Source organism: Chroicocephalus ridibundus, chromosome 20 (assembly GCF_963924245.1).
Source record: "Chroicocephalus ridibundus chromosome 20, bChrRid1.1, whole genome shotgun sequence".
NCBI classification, from domain to species: domain Eukaryota; kingdom Metazoa; phylum Chordata; class Aves; order Charadriiformes; family Laridae; genus Chroicocephalus; species Chroicocephalus ridibundus.
In genome coordinates this window covers 6,460,968-6,474,064 of record NC_086303.1, presented here as the reverse complement: position 1 = coordinate 6,474,064, position 13,097 = coordinate 6,460,968, and the positions used below count along the sequence as shown (strand labels likewise).

At 52.5% G+C, this 13,097-nt stretch overlaps 2 protein-coding genes across 4 annotated transcripts; both read right to left on the bottom strand.

The window, feature by feature from the left end:
- Window positions 1-108: 108 nt before the first annotated feature.
- Window positions 109-3,871, bottom strand: LOC134525464 (11-beta-hydroxysteroid dehydrogenase 1-like). Its single transcript, XM_063356332.1, has 6 exons — window positions 3,636-3,871; window positions 2,924-3,054; window positions 2,230-2,341; window positions 1,923-2,108; window positions 1,217-1,360; window positions 109-787 (listed from the first exon to the last, which is right to left on the bottom strand). Exons 1-6 carry the CDS (start codon window positions 3,721-3,723, stop codon window positions 567-569), a joined length of 882 nt encoding a protein of 293 aa, XP_063212402.1. The 5' UTR covers window positions 3,724-3,871; the 3' UTR covers window positions 109-566.
- A 1,282-nt stretch (window positions 3,872-5,153) lies between these two features.
- Window positions 5,154-11,522, bottom strand: LOC134525565 (11-beta-hydroxysteroid dehydrogenase 1-like). 3 transcript variants are annotated; one of them, XM_063356542.1, is made up of 6 exons: window positions 11,495-11,522; window positions 9,507-9,637; window positions 8,804-8,915; window positions 7,954-8,139; window positions 6,976-7,119; window positions 5,154-5,661 (listed from the first exon to the last, which is right to left on the bottom strand). In XM_063356542.1, exons 2-6 carry the CDS (start codon window positions 9,633-9,635, stop codon window positions 5,393-5,395), a joined length of 840 nt encoding a protein of 279 aa, XP_063212612.1. In that variant the 5' UTR covers window positions 9,636-9,637; window positions 11,495-11,522; the 3' UTR covers window positions 5,154-5,392. The 3 variants fall into 3 exon arrangements, with proteins under 3 accessions (XP_063212612.1, XP_063212611.1, XP_063212613.1); XM_063356541.1 differs by lacking the exon at window positions 11,495-11,522 and adding an exon at window positions 10,260-10,559; XM_063356543.1 differs by lacking the exons at window positions 9,507-9,637; window positions 11,495-11,522 and adding an exon at window positions 9,358-9,436.
- Window positions 11,523-13,097: the final 1,575 nt, after the last annotated feature.

Here is a 13,097-nt window from a genome sequence, read left to right as displayed (position 1 = left end):
TAATGCAAATCATGCAGGGAGGTCGGTTTAACCAGCTGGGTGCTGATAAGGGCTGTGTGCCTATGCACGTTGAAAAGGAACACAAGTAAAAGCAGAGATCTTGTAAAGTAACATAGGATTTATTTTTACAAAGACCAGCCTAAAAGGGGTATGTGACAAAAAAAATTCCCGGTTCAAAGACGCTCTCATGGCTTTGGGTGGTTTGTGCTCATTGTGGGCCGTGGCTCATCTTGTTCCCTGCAGTGCCCGGCACCGCAGCCGCTGGGGCTGTTGAGGGGGGAACAGTTTCTGGAGGTCGAGCAGGACGCTGGCAGCAGATCCTGCTGCCCAGAGCTTCTCTGAAGTGCTTCTTGGTCAGAAAAAGCCAGTTGCAAGAGTTCATTACTAAAAAGGACATTTTCATGCTGTGTGTTATAGGCTTCTGGCGCATCCCGTCTCGGGTTGCTGGGGTGCATCAGCATGGGGCTGCCCTGGTGGCATGGAAAAGGGCACCTGAGTAGCCAGATTAACACCCAAATCCCTCGTGCCTGGCCCAAGGTGTCCCAGCACACTTGCCGCTCTGGGAGCTATGTTCTTCTGATGTTTTCCACCTTATAGCCGCTCCTGGTGAGGGAGTCATGGAAATCGGGGGCGATGGCCTGGAGGAGGAGCATGCTGCCCACCACCCGGGACGGGTAGTGTAGCTCCCGCTGGCGCAGTGCCCCACTCTTGATGATCTCCAGCGCGCACTCCTCTTTTGGTGCCGGTGTGGTCCGAATGGCGTGCGAGACCGCTCGCACAGCGTTCTCTGGAGGACAGGGAGGGAAGGAACAGTGTTGGCTGGTTGGGCTGCCACAGGCACCACCAGCTGAGTCGGGGTGTCTGTAGCTTCCCTTAACAAACCAACAAACTCTGGGGATCAGACCTACTTAACAAGGCTTAGAATAGTTAAAGTAAATAACAATTATAGTGATGTCCTTCCCATTCCTTTCCACCTCTTGAGTGACTGTAGGATGGAATCCCCACCTCCCCCGGGTTTACTGCAAGGATAGCAGAGTCAAAGGTCTTGGGCGACGCTTTTTAAAGAGTTGTGGTCCTGTTTCCATAATTGCACAGCCAGTGCGGGTGGTGGCGAAGCAGCATGCTGAGCAGCCTGGGGCCAGAGGGCAGGTGGTGGGCTCGGCTTGGCTCTGTCTGGAAATGCAGAGTCGCAGGGCCCCAGTGATGCTGAGCTTACCTGTGTCGATGTAGCCCAGGATGCAGAGCGTGATGGAGACGTTGACCTTATCTATGATGAATTCATGTCGCAAGGAGCTGAAAAATCCATCTAAGGCGAACTTAGTTGCAGAATAGGGAGCACTAAATGGGGCACCAGTTTTACCTGGAGTAGAGGGATACAATGTCAGGGTTTGTGTACTGGGCAGACACTGGGCTGCACGGTGCTCCCTTCCTCTTGCCCTTCAAGTAGCTATAATATTGTGATTTAGGGTGTTGGAGTAAACTGTCATGAATGCTTGAGGGCAATAAACAAATGCAGGAATGTTTAAAATGTTAACATATGGTGTACAACGGCATGAAGTACTTTCAGTTGTGGGTGATACTGTTCTTGTATTCCTGCATATATACCCATGTATAGCGAAGGCATTTGTGGCCGTGCACACAAAAGAACCCGCAGTGGTGTACCATGGACTGCAATGCGTGAAGGTGATTAGTGGGTGCAAAGAGAGTGGCAGGACAGGGTATAGAATATAAATCTCCCAGAGGACTTGAATTGTACGTTCAGGATATAAATCATATGCTGATCCCGACTCCCAGTGGGTGGCTCTCTGCCTTATTCTGTTTTATGGCCTTATTCTGTTTTTTGAAGAAGAGCCACAGCAGGGATCCCTTGCAGGCAGAGGAGGGGACGTGGGCAGGGAGAGTCTGGCCTCTTGTGCGCTCACCTGCCATGGATGAAACAACAACGATGCTGCCCTCACTCTCCTTCAGCAAGGGCAGGGCAGACACGGTCATTGCCACATAGCTGAGGAAGTTGATCTCCAGGAGCTTTCGTATGTGCGCAACGTCCCCATCGAAGTAGTTGAAGTAGGTGTAACCAATGTGATTTAGGATGAGCATATCAAGGCCTCCTGGAAGCAGAGGGTGTTTGCTATTAGCAACCGGCATCTCAAACCAAAACAGCTTCTTGGTGGCTGGGATGGCCCCAAAATGTAGCAGGGGGTGTGCTGGGGAGTGAGGAGGGGCACCTACCCCAGGTGTTCTCAGCCTCCTTCACCACCACCTCAGGGAACGTGGTGTCCTCCATAGAGCCGCTCACGTAGCGGGCGGACGCGGCACCCAGCTCGAGGCACCGCTTCACAACCTGCAGCGACAGCGAGAGCGGTGCTGGCAATGGACCCCCCTCCAGAGATGCCCCCCCTTCCCATGAAGGCTGTTGCTGTCTCTGGGTGGACGGGCAGCGTGTCTCCCTATCCCACTGGAAACGCTTCTTCCTTCATGGGAGGAGACACGTTGCTTGGAGAAACGTTTCTGGCTGCAGAGTTAAACAATGGCACATCTGAGCTAAATATATAGTATTTATAAATAGGGGTATGACTGCTTAGGGATATGATTATGTTGTATACAGGATGCTAAAACAGTTCAGACTTTGAGAAAGGGTAAAGGTTGATCAGACCAGGACTTGGGCAGACTAGTGTTGTCCTTGGTGGTGGAGATCAGAATTCACAGCTGAAGACTGTGGAGAAAGAAATGCCGTGCTGTCAGCATTGAAAATGCAATTTGTTGTGGTAGGGGTGTGTGTGTGTTAGAACAGGCTGGTGCTGGGGTGGATCTGTAGTGGATCCTCACGTGCCTGGGCTGGGGTGAATATCTACATTCTGTCTGCCTGTGGGGTTCTGGGTTGCGCATATATCTTGCCTCCCCGCACGCTCTGCTTGCCATTTACTTTCTGCAGCTTGGCCTCCGTCCTCGCGGTGAGCAGTAGGTGGGCCTCCATGCGTGCCAGGTGATACGCCATCTGCTCCCCAATGCCGCCACTGGCTCCCGTCACAATCACCCGTTTCCCCCGGAGCATCTCTGGGGAGGACAGCGCAGGGCTCAGAGCCGGCACAGCCCAGACCATCTCCCCGCAGGCGAGCACCACAGCTCCTCTCTGCCCCCGCTGCCCCTCGCCATTGGGTGCGAGGAGCTGCAGGCAGCGGCAGCGTGCACCGCTTGTGCAGACCCAGACTGGGGTCTGGTTGTTAATCCCAGTTTGGCGGGAAGCACATGGGAAGCTTGAGATCAGCATCCAGCCCGGCCTAGGAGTGGCTTTTGGAAATGGCAAGAGTTGACTAATAAAACAATTAAATGCTTTAGGTGGATAGCTGCATGTTTCCCGAATAAATCATTTGCTGAGATCAGACACTTTCCATGCATGTCGGCAGACCCCAGCGTAATCCCATGAGCTTTCCTGCATGGCACGGGGTGCTCTGACCCCTTGCACCGGGGCTGCCTGCGCTTCCCTTCTGGGTGCTCAGCCCTCCGGCGCCTTGGCTCTTCCAGCTGGGCTTTGAAAGGCCTTTCATGGCCCGAGCTCTTCTGCATGGGCACACACTGCCACTCTGGCACCACCCTCCCTGATTGTGGTTTTAAAGCGTGTTTTTTCAATGACTTACCTTCACTGAAATTCTCAGGTGCTGAATAAAAATAAAAGGCCAGTGCCACTCCCAGCAAGGGGATGAAGATCTTCAGAAGCAGACCCATCCCTCTGCAGAAGTACGGGCAGGAGAGAGACGGACTCCGCGGCTCTGACTGCGGGAGATGGACACGTCAGTAGGTTGCAGATGGGAGCGCTGGCCGTCTTGAACCGAGTCTTGTCTTGCACAAGTTTGCTGGTATCTGTTGGACTATTCTTTGTGCTTCCTGTAATTTAGCAAACATTAACCTAACAGAGCACGTCGCTTTGGACTTTAGGCTGTCCCTTTGCACCCTTTTGCCAGGAGTTTCAGGTGTGTGTTTGAGAGCATTGAAGGCAAGGCACTGCAAAGCTTTTTGCTCCGTAGAGCAGTGGGTGTGTTGTTTGGTGGCTGCCTTTGGGGCTGGGACACTCCTGTCCCCTCAGTGCAGTCCTCCATGGAACGGGCATCCTTCTATCTCTCCGCTCCATGTCTAAAACTGAGGCAACGCTTCCTTGCTGGCTGCCACGAGGATTTATTAATCACCAGTGATCACCCTGGGATGGGTTCATAAGACCTAGAGAGAGCAGGGCTGGCAAAGTTTGTGATTTTCAGATCCTTATCAGTGCTTCTGGCTTATCCTGCGTGATACCACCATTGGTTGGTGTTTGCTGGGTGGCTTTTACACCTCAAAAATTGCGCTCTTGTGTTGAGGAATCCACTGATTGCATAAGGCAGTAAAAGAGCCAAGCGGGTGAATAATAAACATCTTCAGCTTTCCCGAGTGCTGCGTGTCACACCGCTCAGCGTCTACCTGGGCATACGGCAAACGGGTTTGCAAATAATTTTCTGAAAGAGAAAGTTTAAAGGGCAAAGCCCACTCCCCATGCACTGCTTTGTGTGGGCAATCTCAGGATAAGGAAAATGGAAGTGCCGGTTCCCGATTTCCTTTAGAAAGCGAGGAGCAGACCAATCCTGGGAGTGCTTCGTTGGGAATGGTTTGGGGAGGTTTTGTGTTGCTTTGTCGCAGAAAAGGTAACCGTTGGTGCTGCAATGGCCAGAGCCATGTTAGATGTAAATACACCAGCCCAGGCGGTGCTGTCAGGCTGAGGGAAGAAGCGCAGAGCTCGCTGCGGGCTGTGCTTTGCTTTGGCATCCAGCGGGCATCGCTGCCGGGGCCCGAGCCCGCGCCTTCGGCTGCTGGTGCAGCAGCTCCCAGCGTTTACAGGGCATCGTCCCGTTATGATGGTGTAAGAAACTGTCCACCAGGTTTGGAAAGTTCTGCTTGGGCTAAGAACTTGCATTTAATTTGGCCATTAAACTAAAAAAAAATATAGGCTAAAAAGGCAGATATTCCTCAAGTGAAATGATGATTATTGCAAGGATTCACTTGCCTGTGAAAGGTAAGTCGGTGGAGTTGTGCCTGTTTACAACAGCATTTAGTAATGCAGCAAGGGGATAAAAAACCCACAGGACACACAAAACTCTCAGGTTAGTAAGTTTTATTTCCTCATTAGTTTGTAAGTATGTTTCCCTAGGCCGGGGGGAACACAGCGGCTCCGCCGAGTTCCCCTCTTCCACGCCTCGTACCGCGCTCGGGGGCGATGCCACCTACTTAGACGTTGAAATAACTGACTTTTCAAAGCACAAGCGGAGATTTCAGGCGGGCGGCCCGGCTGCACGGCCCCTCTCCGCCGGCAGAGGAGGGTGTTGCACCGGCGAACCCTCCCGAGCCGGCGGCCGCCGTTAACGACGGCTCAGTGAGCGGGGCGGGCGGTGCCGGGGGGGCGGTGGGGTGGCTCGGGGGGGCTCCTCTTCAGTCCGTCCAGCCGGTACCGGCTCCGCACCAGGTAGTCCAGCAGCTCGCCCGCCCAGTCGCGCAGCAGCAGCGGCAGCCGCGTGGCGCCGTACCGGTAGTAGAGCTCGCGCCGGCGCAGCGCCGCCCCCTTCAGGATCTCCAGCGCGCACTCGGCGCGCGGCGACGGCGCCACCAGCAGCAGGTGGGCGGCGGCGCGCACCGCGTTCTCTGCGCGGGGACAGGCGTCAGCGCGGGCGCGCGCACGGGCGGCCGGCAGCGGCGAGGCCGGGGCCCGGGAGAGCGCCCCGGGGCCGCGGACGGCCGTCTCGTTGAGTTATCAAGCGGGGAGACGCTTATTAAAATTGGGCATAGAATCACAGCATGGTTTGGGTTGGAAGGGACCTGAAAGCCCAGGCAGTGCCACCCCCTGCCCCGGGCAGGGACACCTCCCACCAGCCCAGGTTGCTCCAAGCCCCGTCCAACCTGGCCTTGAACCCCTCCAGGGATGGGGCAGCCACAGCTTCTCTGGGCAACCTGGGCCAGGGGCTCACCACCCTCACAGGGAAGAATTTCTTCCTCAGATCTCATCTCAATCTCCCCTCTTTCAGTGTAAAACCCTTTCCCCTTGTCCCATGGCTCCCCTCCCTGCTCCAGAGTCCCTCCCCAGCTTTCCTGGAGCCCCTTTAGGGACTGTCAGGGGCTCTAAGGTCTTCCCGGAGCCTTCTCCAGGCTGAACCCCCCCAGTTCAGCCCAGCCCCACAGCAGAGGGGCGCCAGCCCCCCCAGCACCTCCATGGCCTCCTCTGGCCCCACTCCAACGGGTCCATGTGCTTCTCGCGTTGGGGGCCCCAGCGCTGGAGGCAGCACTGCAGAGGGGTCTCCCCAGAGTGGAGCAGAGGGACAGAATCCCCCCCTTGCCCTGCTGCCCACACTGCTGGGGATGCAGCCCAGGATACAGTACACACATCAAAACAGAGAGAAATTCATGAGACTAAATTCGTCTCTGCTGCCCAATGCATACAGAACTCTTCCAGCCGCCCTAATCGTGCACTTGCATGCCTGTATCTTGTTGCATCAATAGATGGGATTAACAGGAGGTAGGTGGCTGGCACATCCATTTATACTAATTGAATGTCAGGCTGTACCAGCCCATATGCGGTGGCTGGTTTTATGGAGCATGGAAAAAAAGTTAATTTTGTGACACTTCTTTTGGTGGAAGAGAGGTAGGAGCCAACGGAGGCCAGGTTGGACAGGTGTTTGAGCAACCTGGTCTAGTGGGAGGTGTCTTTGCCCAAGGCAGGGGTTGGAACTAGGTGATCTTTAAGGTCCCTTCCAACCCAAACCATTCTATGATTCTACAATAGCATCCCCCAGAGATCAGAGCGTGTTTTGCATGCACTTGCACGACAGCAAGGATGGAGGAGAAGCAGTGGCAGAGGTGAAGGGGGAGAGCTGGTGGCAGAGGGAGTTGAAGGGCAGGATAAGAGGCTGAGAAGCTGATGCTCAGCTCCTCATCAGCCAGATCAGACAGCACTGATCTTACCAGTATCGATGAAGCCAAGGATGCAGAGTGTGATGGAAACGTTAATGCTCTGAATGCTGAATTCCTGCCTCAGGGAGCTGAAAAATCCATCCAAGGCAAACTTAGTTGCAGAGTAGGGGACCGTAAAGGGAAACCCAACTTTACCTGGACACAGAGTGAAGTTGTGTTATAACACAGAGAGCTGCTCTGCCCGAACCTCTGTTTTGCCCTTCATTAGATAAAGTATTTTACCCAAAGGGAGTTTACTGTTAGTGAGATGTCATTCTGGCACCTGAACAGCAGCATTACAAATATTCCCGTCAGCTTCCAGCTCTTCTAAGGTCTTAAGGCCAAGACCATGTCTCATGTCTCTGCTCTGGGCATGAGCAACCCGCAGTAACTAGGAAACCCTCAGAGGGGGAGATGGAGCAAAGTTGAAACTCTTGTCTCTGGATACTGAGCTAAGCTGATGACCAGAAGACTAACCAAAATACTGGCTGTGAGTGGGGAAATCTGTTAGCAATTTAGTTTCCTGACTTAACAGAAATTTATTAGAACAGAGTCATGTTTTTGTGAATAGAGTCAGTTAATAACTCACTCTACAAATATTATCAGGAACTTGACCTACCACACCAAGATGAATGGTCAGAGATTCAATGCAGTGAGAAATGACTGCATTTCCACTTTTCTCCATAAAACTGGAGGTGTATGAGCTCTGCTGCTCTAATGAGCCTGACAGCAGGGTGTGGGGTTTAAGTACAGGGCTAGTCAAAAAGCAAGCTGGGGCAATTGGATTGCATCAGAGAACAAATTCCATCGAGAAAATACAAAAAAGATCTGAATTTGGTTTTATGGGGGTTAGTTTGGGGTTTTTTTTGAGTGCATCAAGCAGTTATGGCTCCTTTAGGATGCCTGGTGTCTCTGCATGCTGCTTACTTCTGAAAATTAGCCCACAGTGTCTTGACTGAATCCCATGTCACCTACCTTGCTCCCACTCACCTGCCATGGATGAAACCACTACGATGCTGCCCTCGCTCTGCTTTAGCATGGGCAGGGCAGACACGGTCATCGCCACGTAGCTGAGGAAGTTGATCTCTAGGAGCTTTCGTACGTGCTCAACGTCCCCATTGAAATAACCAAAGTACGATGTGCCGACATGATTAAGAATCAGCATGTCTAGGCCTCCTGCAGGCAGAGGAGCAGGCATTAGTGCTGGGTGGGAGACGGCTACCACCAGCGGAGCGGAGCCTCTCCTGGGAGCAGAACACATATCATCAAAAGAAATCAGGTTTTTGGGTCAGAGCTGTGGCCTGTCATCTCTGGAGTGGGGATATAATCGAGATGGTGGCTGCCAGTAAAAATTTGGTCTTGATATTTTTAATTATTTTTTTTTTGTTCCCCCTGGCTCGAAACACAAATACCATGGCACGAGGGAGATCACCCTCGAGCTGTCTGTGGGCCCAGGATGGGAGTGTGTTCTGCACTGAGCCGAAGGATTGCGTTACCACAGCCGTGACCCATGACCGCAATAGCAAGGCTGCTATGGGCCCGATGGACGGTTTCAGACCGCAGTAGCTGGGGGTGATGAAATCCAGGATTTTGATACTGGAACAGGATGTCATGAGGGCACAGAGCTGAAATCGAGAGCGCAGTTCAGTCTGAGCTGGAGCCGTGAAGCTGGGCAGAGGAGCGGGACTGCAAAGGGCAGAATTAGGGAAAAATCTCTCCTGTCTCACCCCATCTTCATCTCTCCTGCCTTTTTTTTAGTGGGCATGGGACAAAAAGCAGCATGGCCAAGGTGAGATGCAATGTTCTGGTGTTGTTTGCGGAGAGCGGGTTGTAAACGTACCCAGCAAAGTCTCTGCCTCCTTCACCACGTGCTCGGCGAAGGCCATGTCCTCCATGGTGCCGCTGATGTACCGTGCGGAGGCTGCCCCCAGCTCCAGACACCGCTCCACCACCTGCACCAACACCAAGCATCAGAAACCCCTCTCCCTGCCCTGGGATGCCTGCTGCGGGAGCAAAAGGGGGTGTCTCTGTTTCCTGTGATATGTCCCCACCTTAAAACAGCAGTTTGGAGTTTCAGTAGTGTGTTTGGAGCCTTTTAGGCTTCAAAGGGAGCCTGAAAAATTATTCCTTTGATGAATATGTTACCCAAGGCAGTCTGGCACTCTGTGGGTGCAGTCTGTGCGGGGATTGCATGTGTGTAGGGTGAGCAGGAGCGTGTATATCACTGCAGTGGAATGAGGGCGTGTGTGTGCTGAGGGAGCCTGTGTGTATGGGGATATGTGTACATAACTAAGCAAGTTCAAATACCATAATATGTGCTACGCAGAGTGCATGTATCTGCAGGAGAGGGATTTCTGTGCACGCGGGAGCCCTGGACAACACAAGTGTGCATACCTGTATGTAACCGCCTGTCTGGTATTTGTGCCATGGCAATCGCATGTGCACATGCTCACGCATGTACCTGTGATGTGAGACTGGCCTTCATATGTTTGTGTGTGCACCGCCATGAACACGCACGTGTGGGTGCCCAGCTTGCCATTTACTTTCTGTAGCTTGGCCTCTGTCCGTGCTGTGATCAAAATGTGGGCTCCCATCCGTGCCAGGTGATACGCCATCTGCTCTCCAATTCCAGTGCTTGCTCCAGTGACAATCACCCGCTTCCCTTTCAGCATCTCTGGGGACCAAGGCACAGGGATTTATTTTATCTAAATACTATTTAAAAAAAAATAAAATTAAAAACTCCCCAAATGCCTTTTAGAGTAAGCAGTTAATTGGAAGCTAAGTGAGCCTGCAAGTGCAAAGTGTCCGGACACCAGGATGTCTCTTCCATCTGCTGGAAAGAGCTGCACTGAGGAGCAGCTGCGGCTCCTCACTGAGCGCGGCGATACGGGGACAGCGCTTGGCTCATTCAGCCGTTTTTTTCACAAGTCAGGACATAACTTAGAAACACCCCAACGATTTTGTAAGAAAAAATCATCCACTAAGTGCATGCTTCAAAACTGAAAATCCAACACTTAAAAGTCATGTTCATAAATTCTTTTGCTACACACTGGAAAATAGTGTTCAGAGCTCTCTCCCTCTCAGACTCCCTGCCTCACCTGCTCCCTCGGGAAATATTTCTGCATATTATTTGCTCAGTTTGATTTCAAATCTTTGTTAAAACAACTTTCCGGTATCAGCCACCACACAAAGGCTCAGACATGTTTTGGTCCAAGCTCTGTACAGTTTCTATGCAAAACACTCAAATGTGGCTTCTAATATTTTTTCTTAAAGACAGATTCACTTTTAATACTTACCCGGTTTGAAATTATCCCTCGCAGAATAAAACCAGAAGGCCAAAACCAATCCCAAAAAGGGAATGAGAATCTTTTGCAACCGACCCATCCCACTGTGGAGTCAGGAAATAAAGCATGAAAGAGAAGGGAGGGAAAAAAGCCCTCTGCAGAGCTGCTCCAGAGGGAAGCAGCAATGCCAATCCTTTAAAACCCGTGAGCCGAAGGAACTGCAACTTCCAAAGCACTGGAAAATCTCAGGAGGATGGATAAGTGAAGCCAACCCTTTGATTTGCTGCTGGAGCTGGCGAACCTCGGCCTAACCGAGGGGTTCTGCCCGGCTCTTTTCATATTTCCTGTCCTACGTTAAAATGCAGAATTTTGCACAACACCCTGGAAGAGGTGTGTCTTTGCTGAGCAGCATCAAGTTTCACTTCGAGAACATCAGAGGCAGCCTAGTGCAGGTGGTTAAACATCGGCTTTTATTCCTGCTGGCACCGTATGTGGGTGCATGCAGAGATGCAATCTGGGTCTGATCGCTTGCAGGGGTCAGGCTCTGGGGAGCGACCGGGAGCTGCCGTGCTGGGGGGGTACACGCGGCAGGACACGCAGCAAAGGTCCTGTGCTCCCTGGGGCATCGCCGCTCTGTGCCCCGAAGCAGCTGCCTGCCACCGAGATGCTGGGCAGTGGGAGCCCAGCAGCGGGTACCACCCCTAAACAGCTCCAAAAATGCTGTGCGGAGGCAGGGTTTATATTTTCATCTGTGCCTACCCTTGTGAGCGCTGAGGGAGCAGGGCCTGAGCTGAACGCAGCACCAGGGCTGCGACCACCCCAGCTCCATGGGGCTGCTCGGACACAGGGAGGTTTGCAGTAAAATACCAAATGTTGTTTCTGCAGAGAAATAAGGGTCCTTGCTGCTGTGATTTCTGCTTTGAGTTTGGCAGGACCTTTGTTCTTACTTTTAAGTGAGCATAGTCTGAGGAAAAACCATGTAATATCTGCTCACTCCCCGAGTCTCGGCAGGAGCAAATTCAATGCCATCGATCTTACGCAATAGGTATAAGCTGTGTTCCAGCTTTGGTCTGGCGCTGGGATCTTCATCGCAGAGTACCATCGCAGCACTCAACCCACACTTGGTCAGATAACACCAGTACAGTCTCTCTGCCTTTTCCTGCCTCCCTTTGCTTTGAGCTTGGGTTGTGATCATGGGGCAATCGTTTCATTCCTTGGCTTGAAAAAAATGAACTAATTAACCTTACCTCAGCTGTGATCCTGCCTGTGTTGCCAGTCGGGGGAGAGGCTCTTTTCAGATATTGTTGTTTATTACTAGTGTTAGGATCCTGCAGTAAAGCAGTAACTGTCAACCTTTGTGCACGTCTGCGAGCGTGTTGGGAAGGGATCGTGCTCTTTGCTCTGCGTTGGCGTGGGGAGACGCGGGGCAGCTCGGTGGCTATGGAGCCAAACACCACACTTGCCTCGCTGGTGTGGTGCTTACCGAGAATTGCAGGTTGGTTTGGGGCTTTTCTCTGAAACGGAATAGCTTATAATAAAGGACTGAAATACTTAATATTTTGGACTTAATCTTTTTATAAAAGAAAATCTGTGCATGTGCCATTTTAGGTGTCCTGTGTGGAAATGAAGGGTGGGGGTGCTGGCGTGGCCCCAGGAGGGCTGGGGGCTGCGGCGGCAGTGGGAGCTGCTGGATCCAGCCACGCTTCACTGCCCAGCAGGGTTTGCTCCTGGCCGTCTGTCACCCTTCCTGGGTGCTGCAGCTCCTCACTCCCACTCGCAGCCTTTTCTGGGTTTGTTTTGCTGTAAGCAACTTAAGAACTTGTTTTAACCTTTTCCTGGGGGTGGGGAGCGAGGGAAGGGAGAGGAGGGCAGGAAGAGGTGACCACACAGAAGTGTCTTCTGATGTCAGCTGGTCCTGGCCCTGTGGCTGCCAAATCTTCATGGCTTGGCAGAGGGGAGCCCGGCGGTGTTCCCGGCCCCAGGCTAGTGAGATGGAGCACAGGGGGGCAGCCCCTTGCTTCTGAAAGGGCTTCACCTGAATGTTCCTGGATGTATCCCCCGCTGCAGGTCGCTTCTGCCTTGTGTGTCTGTTTGAAGCCATGTTTTTCAAGGGATGATGCTCGGTGTTGTGCTAACCGTTCTGCACAGGGGAGGTTCTTCATTTAGTGCTGCCTGGAGCCCACTGGGAGGAAACAAAGCTGTGAAGGAGACTTATTCTGACAGCAAACTGTCCGAGCAGTGGAGAGGAGCTGCTGGGGAGCCCCTGCCGTGCCCCCAGCTTGGCATGGCTGGGAGGGAACGTGTTCCAGGGGCAGGGCTGGGGCTCGGGCAGGTTCGTGCATGTGGCTCAGAGACTCAAAAGCGCTTGGCAGGAATTGGGATACCACTTCTTTTTTTCTGTTCTGAGTAATATTTGGCTTTTTTCTACCTATTATCAAATCTTTGTTAAATGCAGAGGATTTTCCTTCCCTCCCTTTCCTTTGTCATGTAGACATTAGGACATTATTTCTCATACCCAGCTCTCTCAGCATACTTTACCGTGAGCACAGATTTAATTCCTTTCTTTACAGGTATCACTGTTATAAAGGGCTGCCCGCAGTTATATTTGCGTTAGGCTGATGTGCATGGCAACATGGTGCTATTGGGCTGTGACAGAAGCGTGTCTCTCGGCACAGCTGCACGGCCGGCGGGCAGCGCCAACGTCCTGCCAGTGCTGACGTCCTGCCAGTGCCATCACGGCTCTGCTGCTCCTGAAACACTCACTCTCGGGTCCAAGGGCTGAGAACCAAGGACTTGGGATGATTGTAGGACTGGATTTGGTTTACATGATATTTCTACTTACTGACAGTT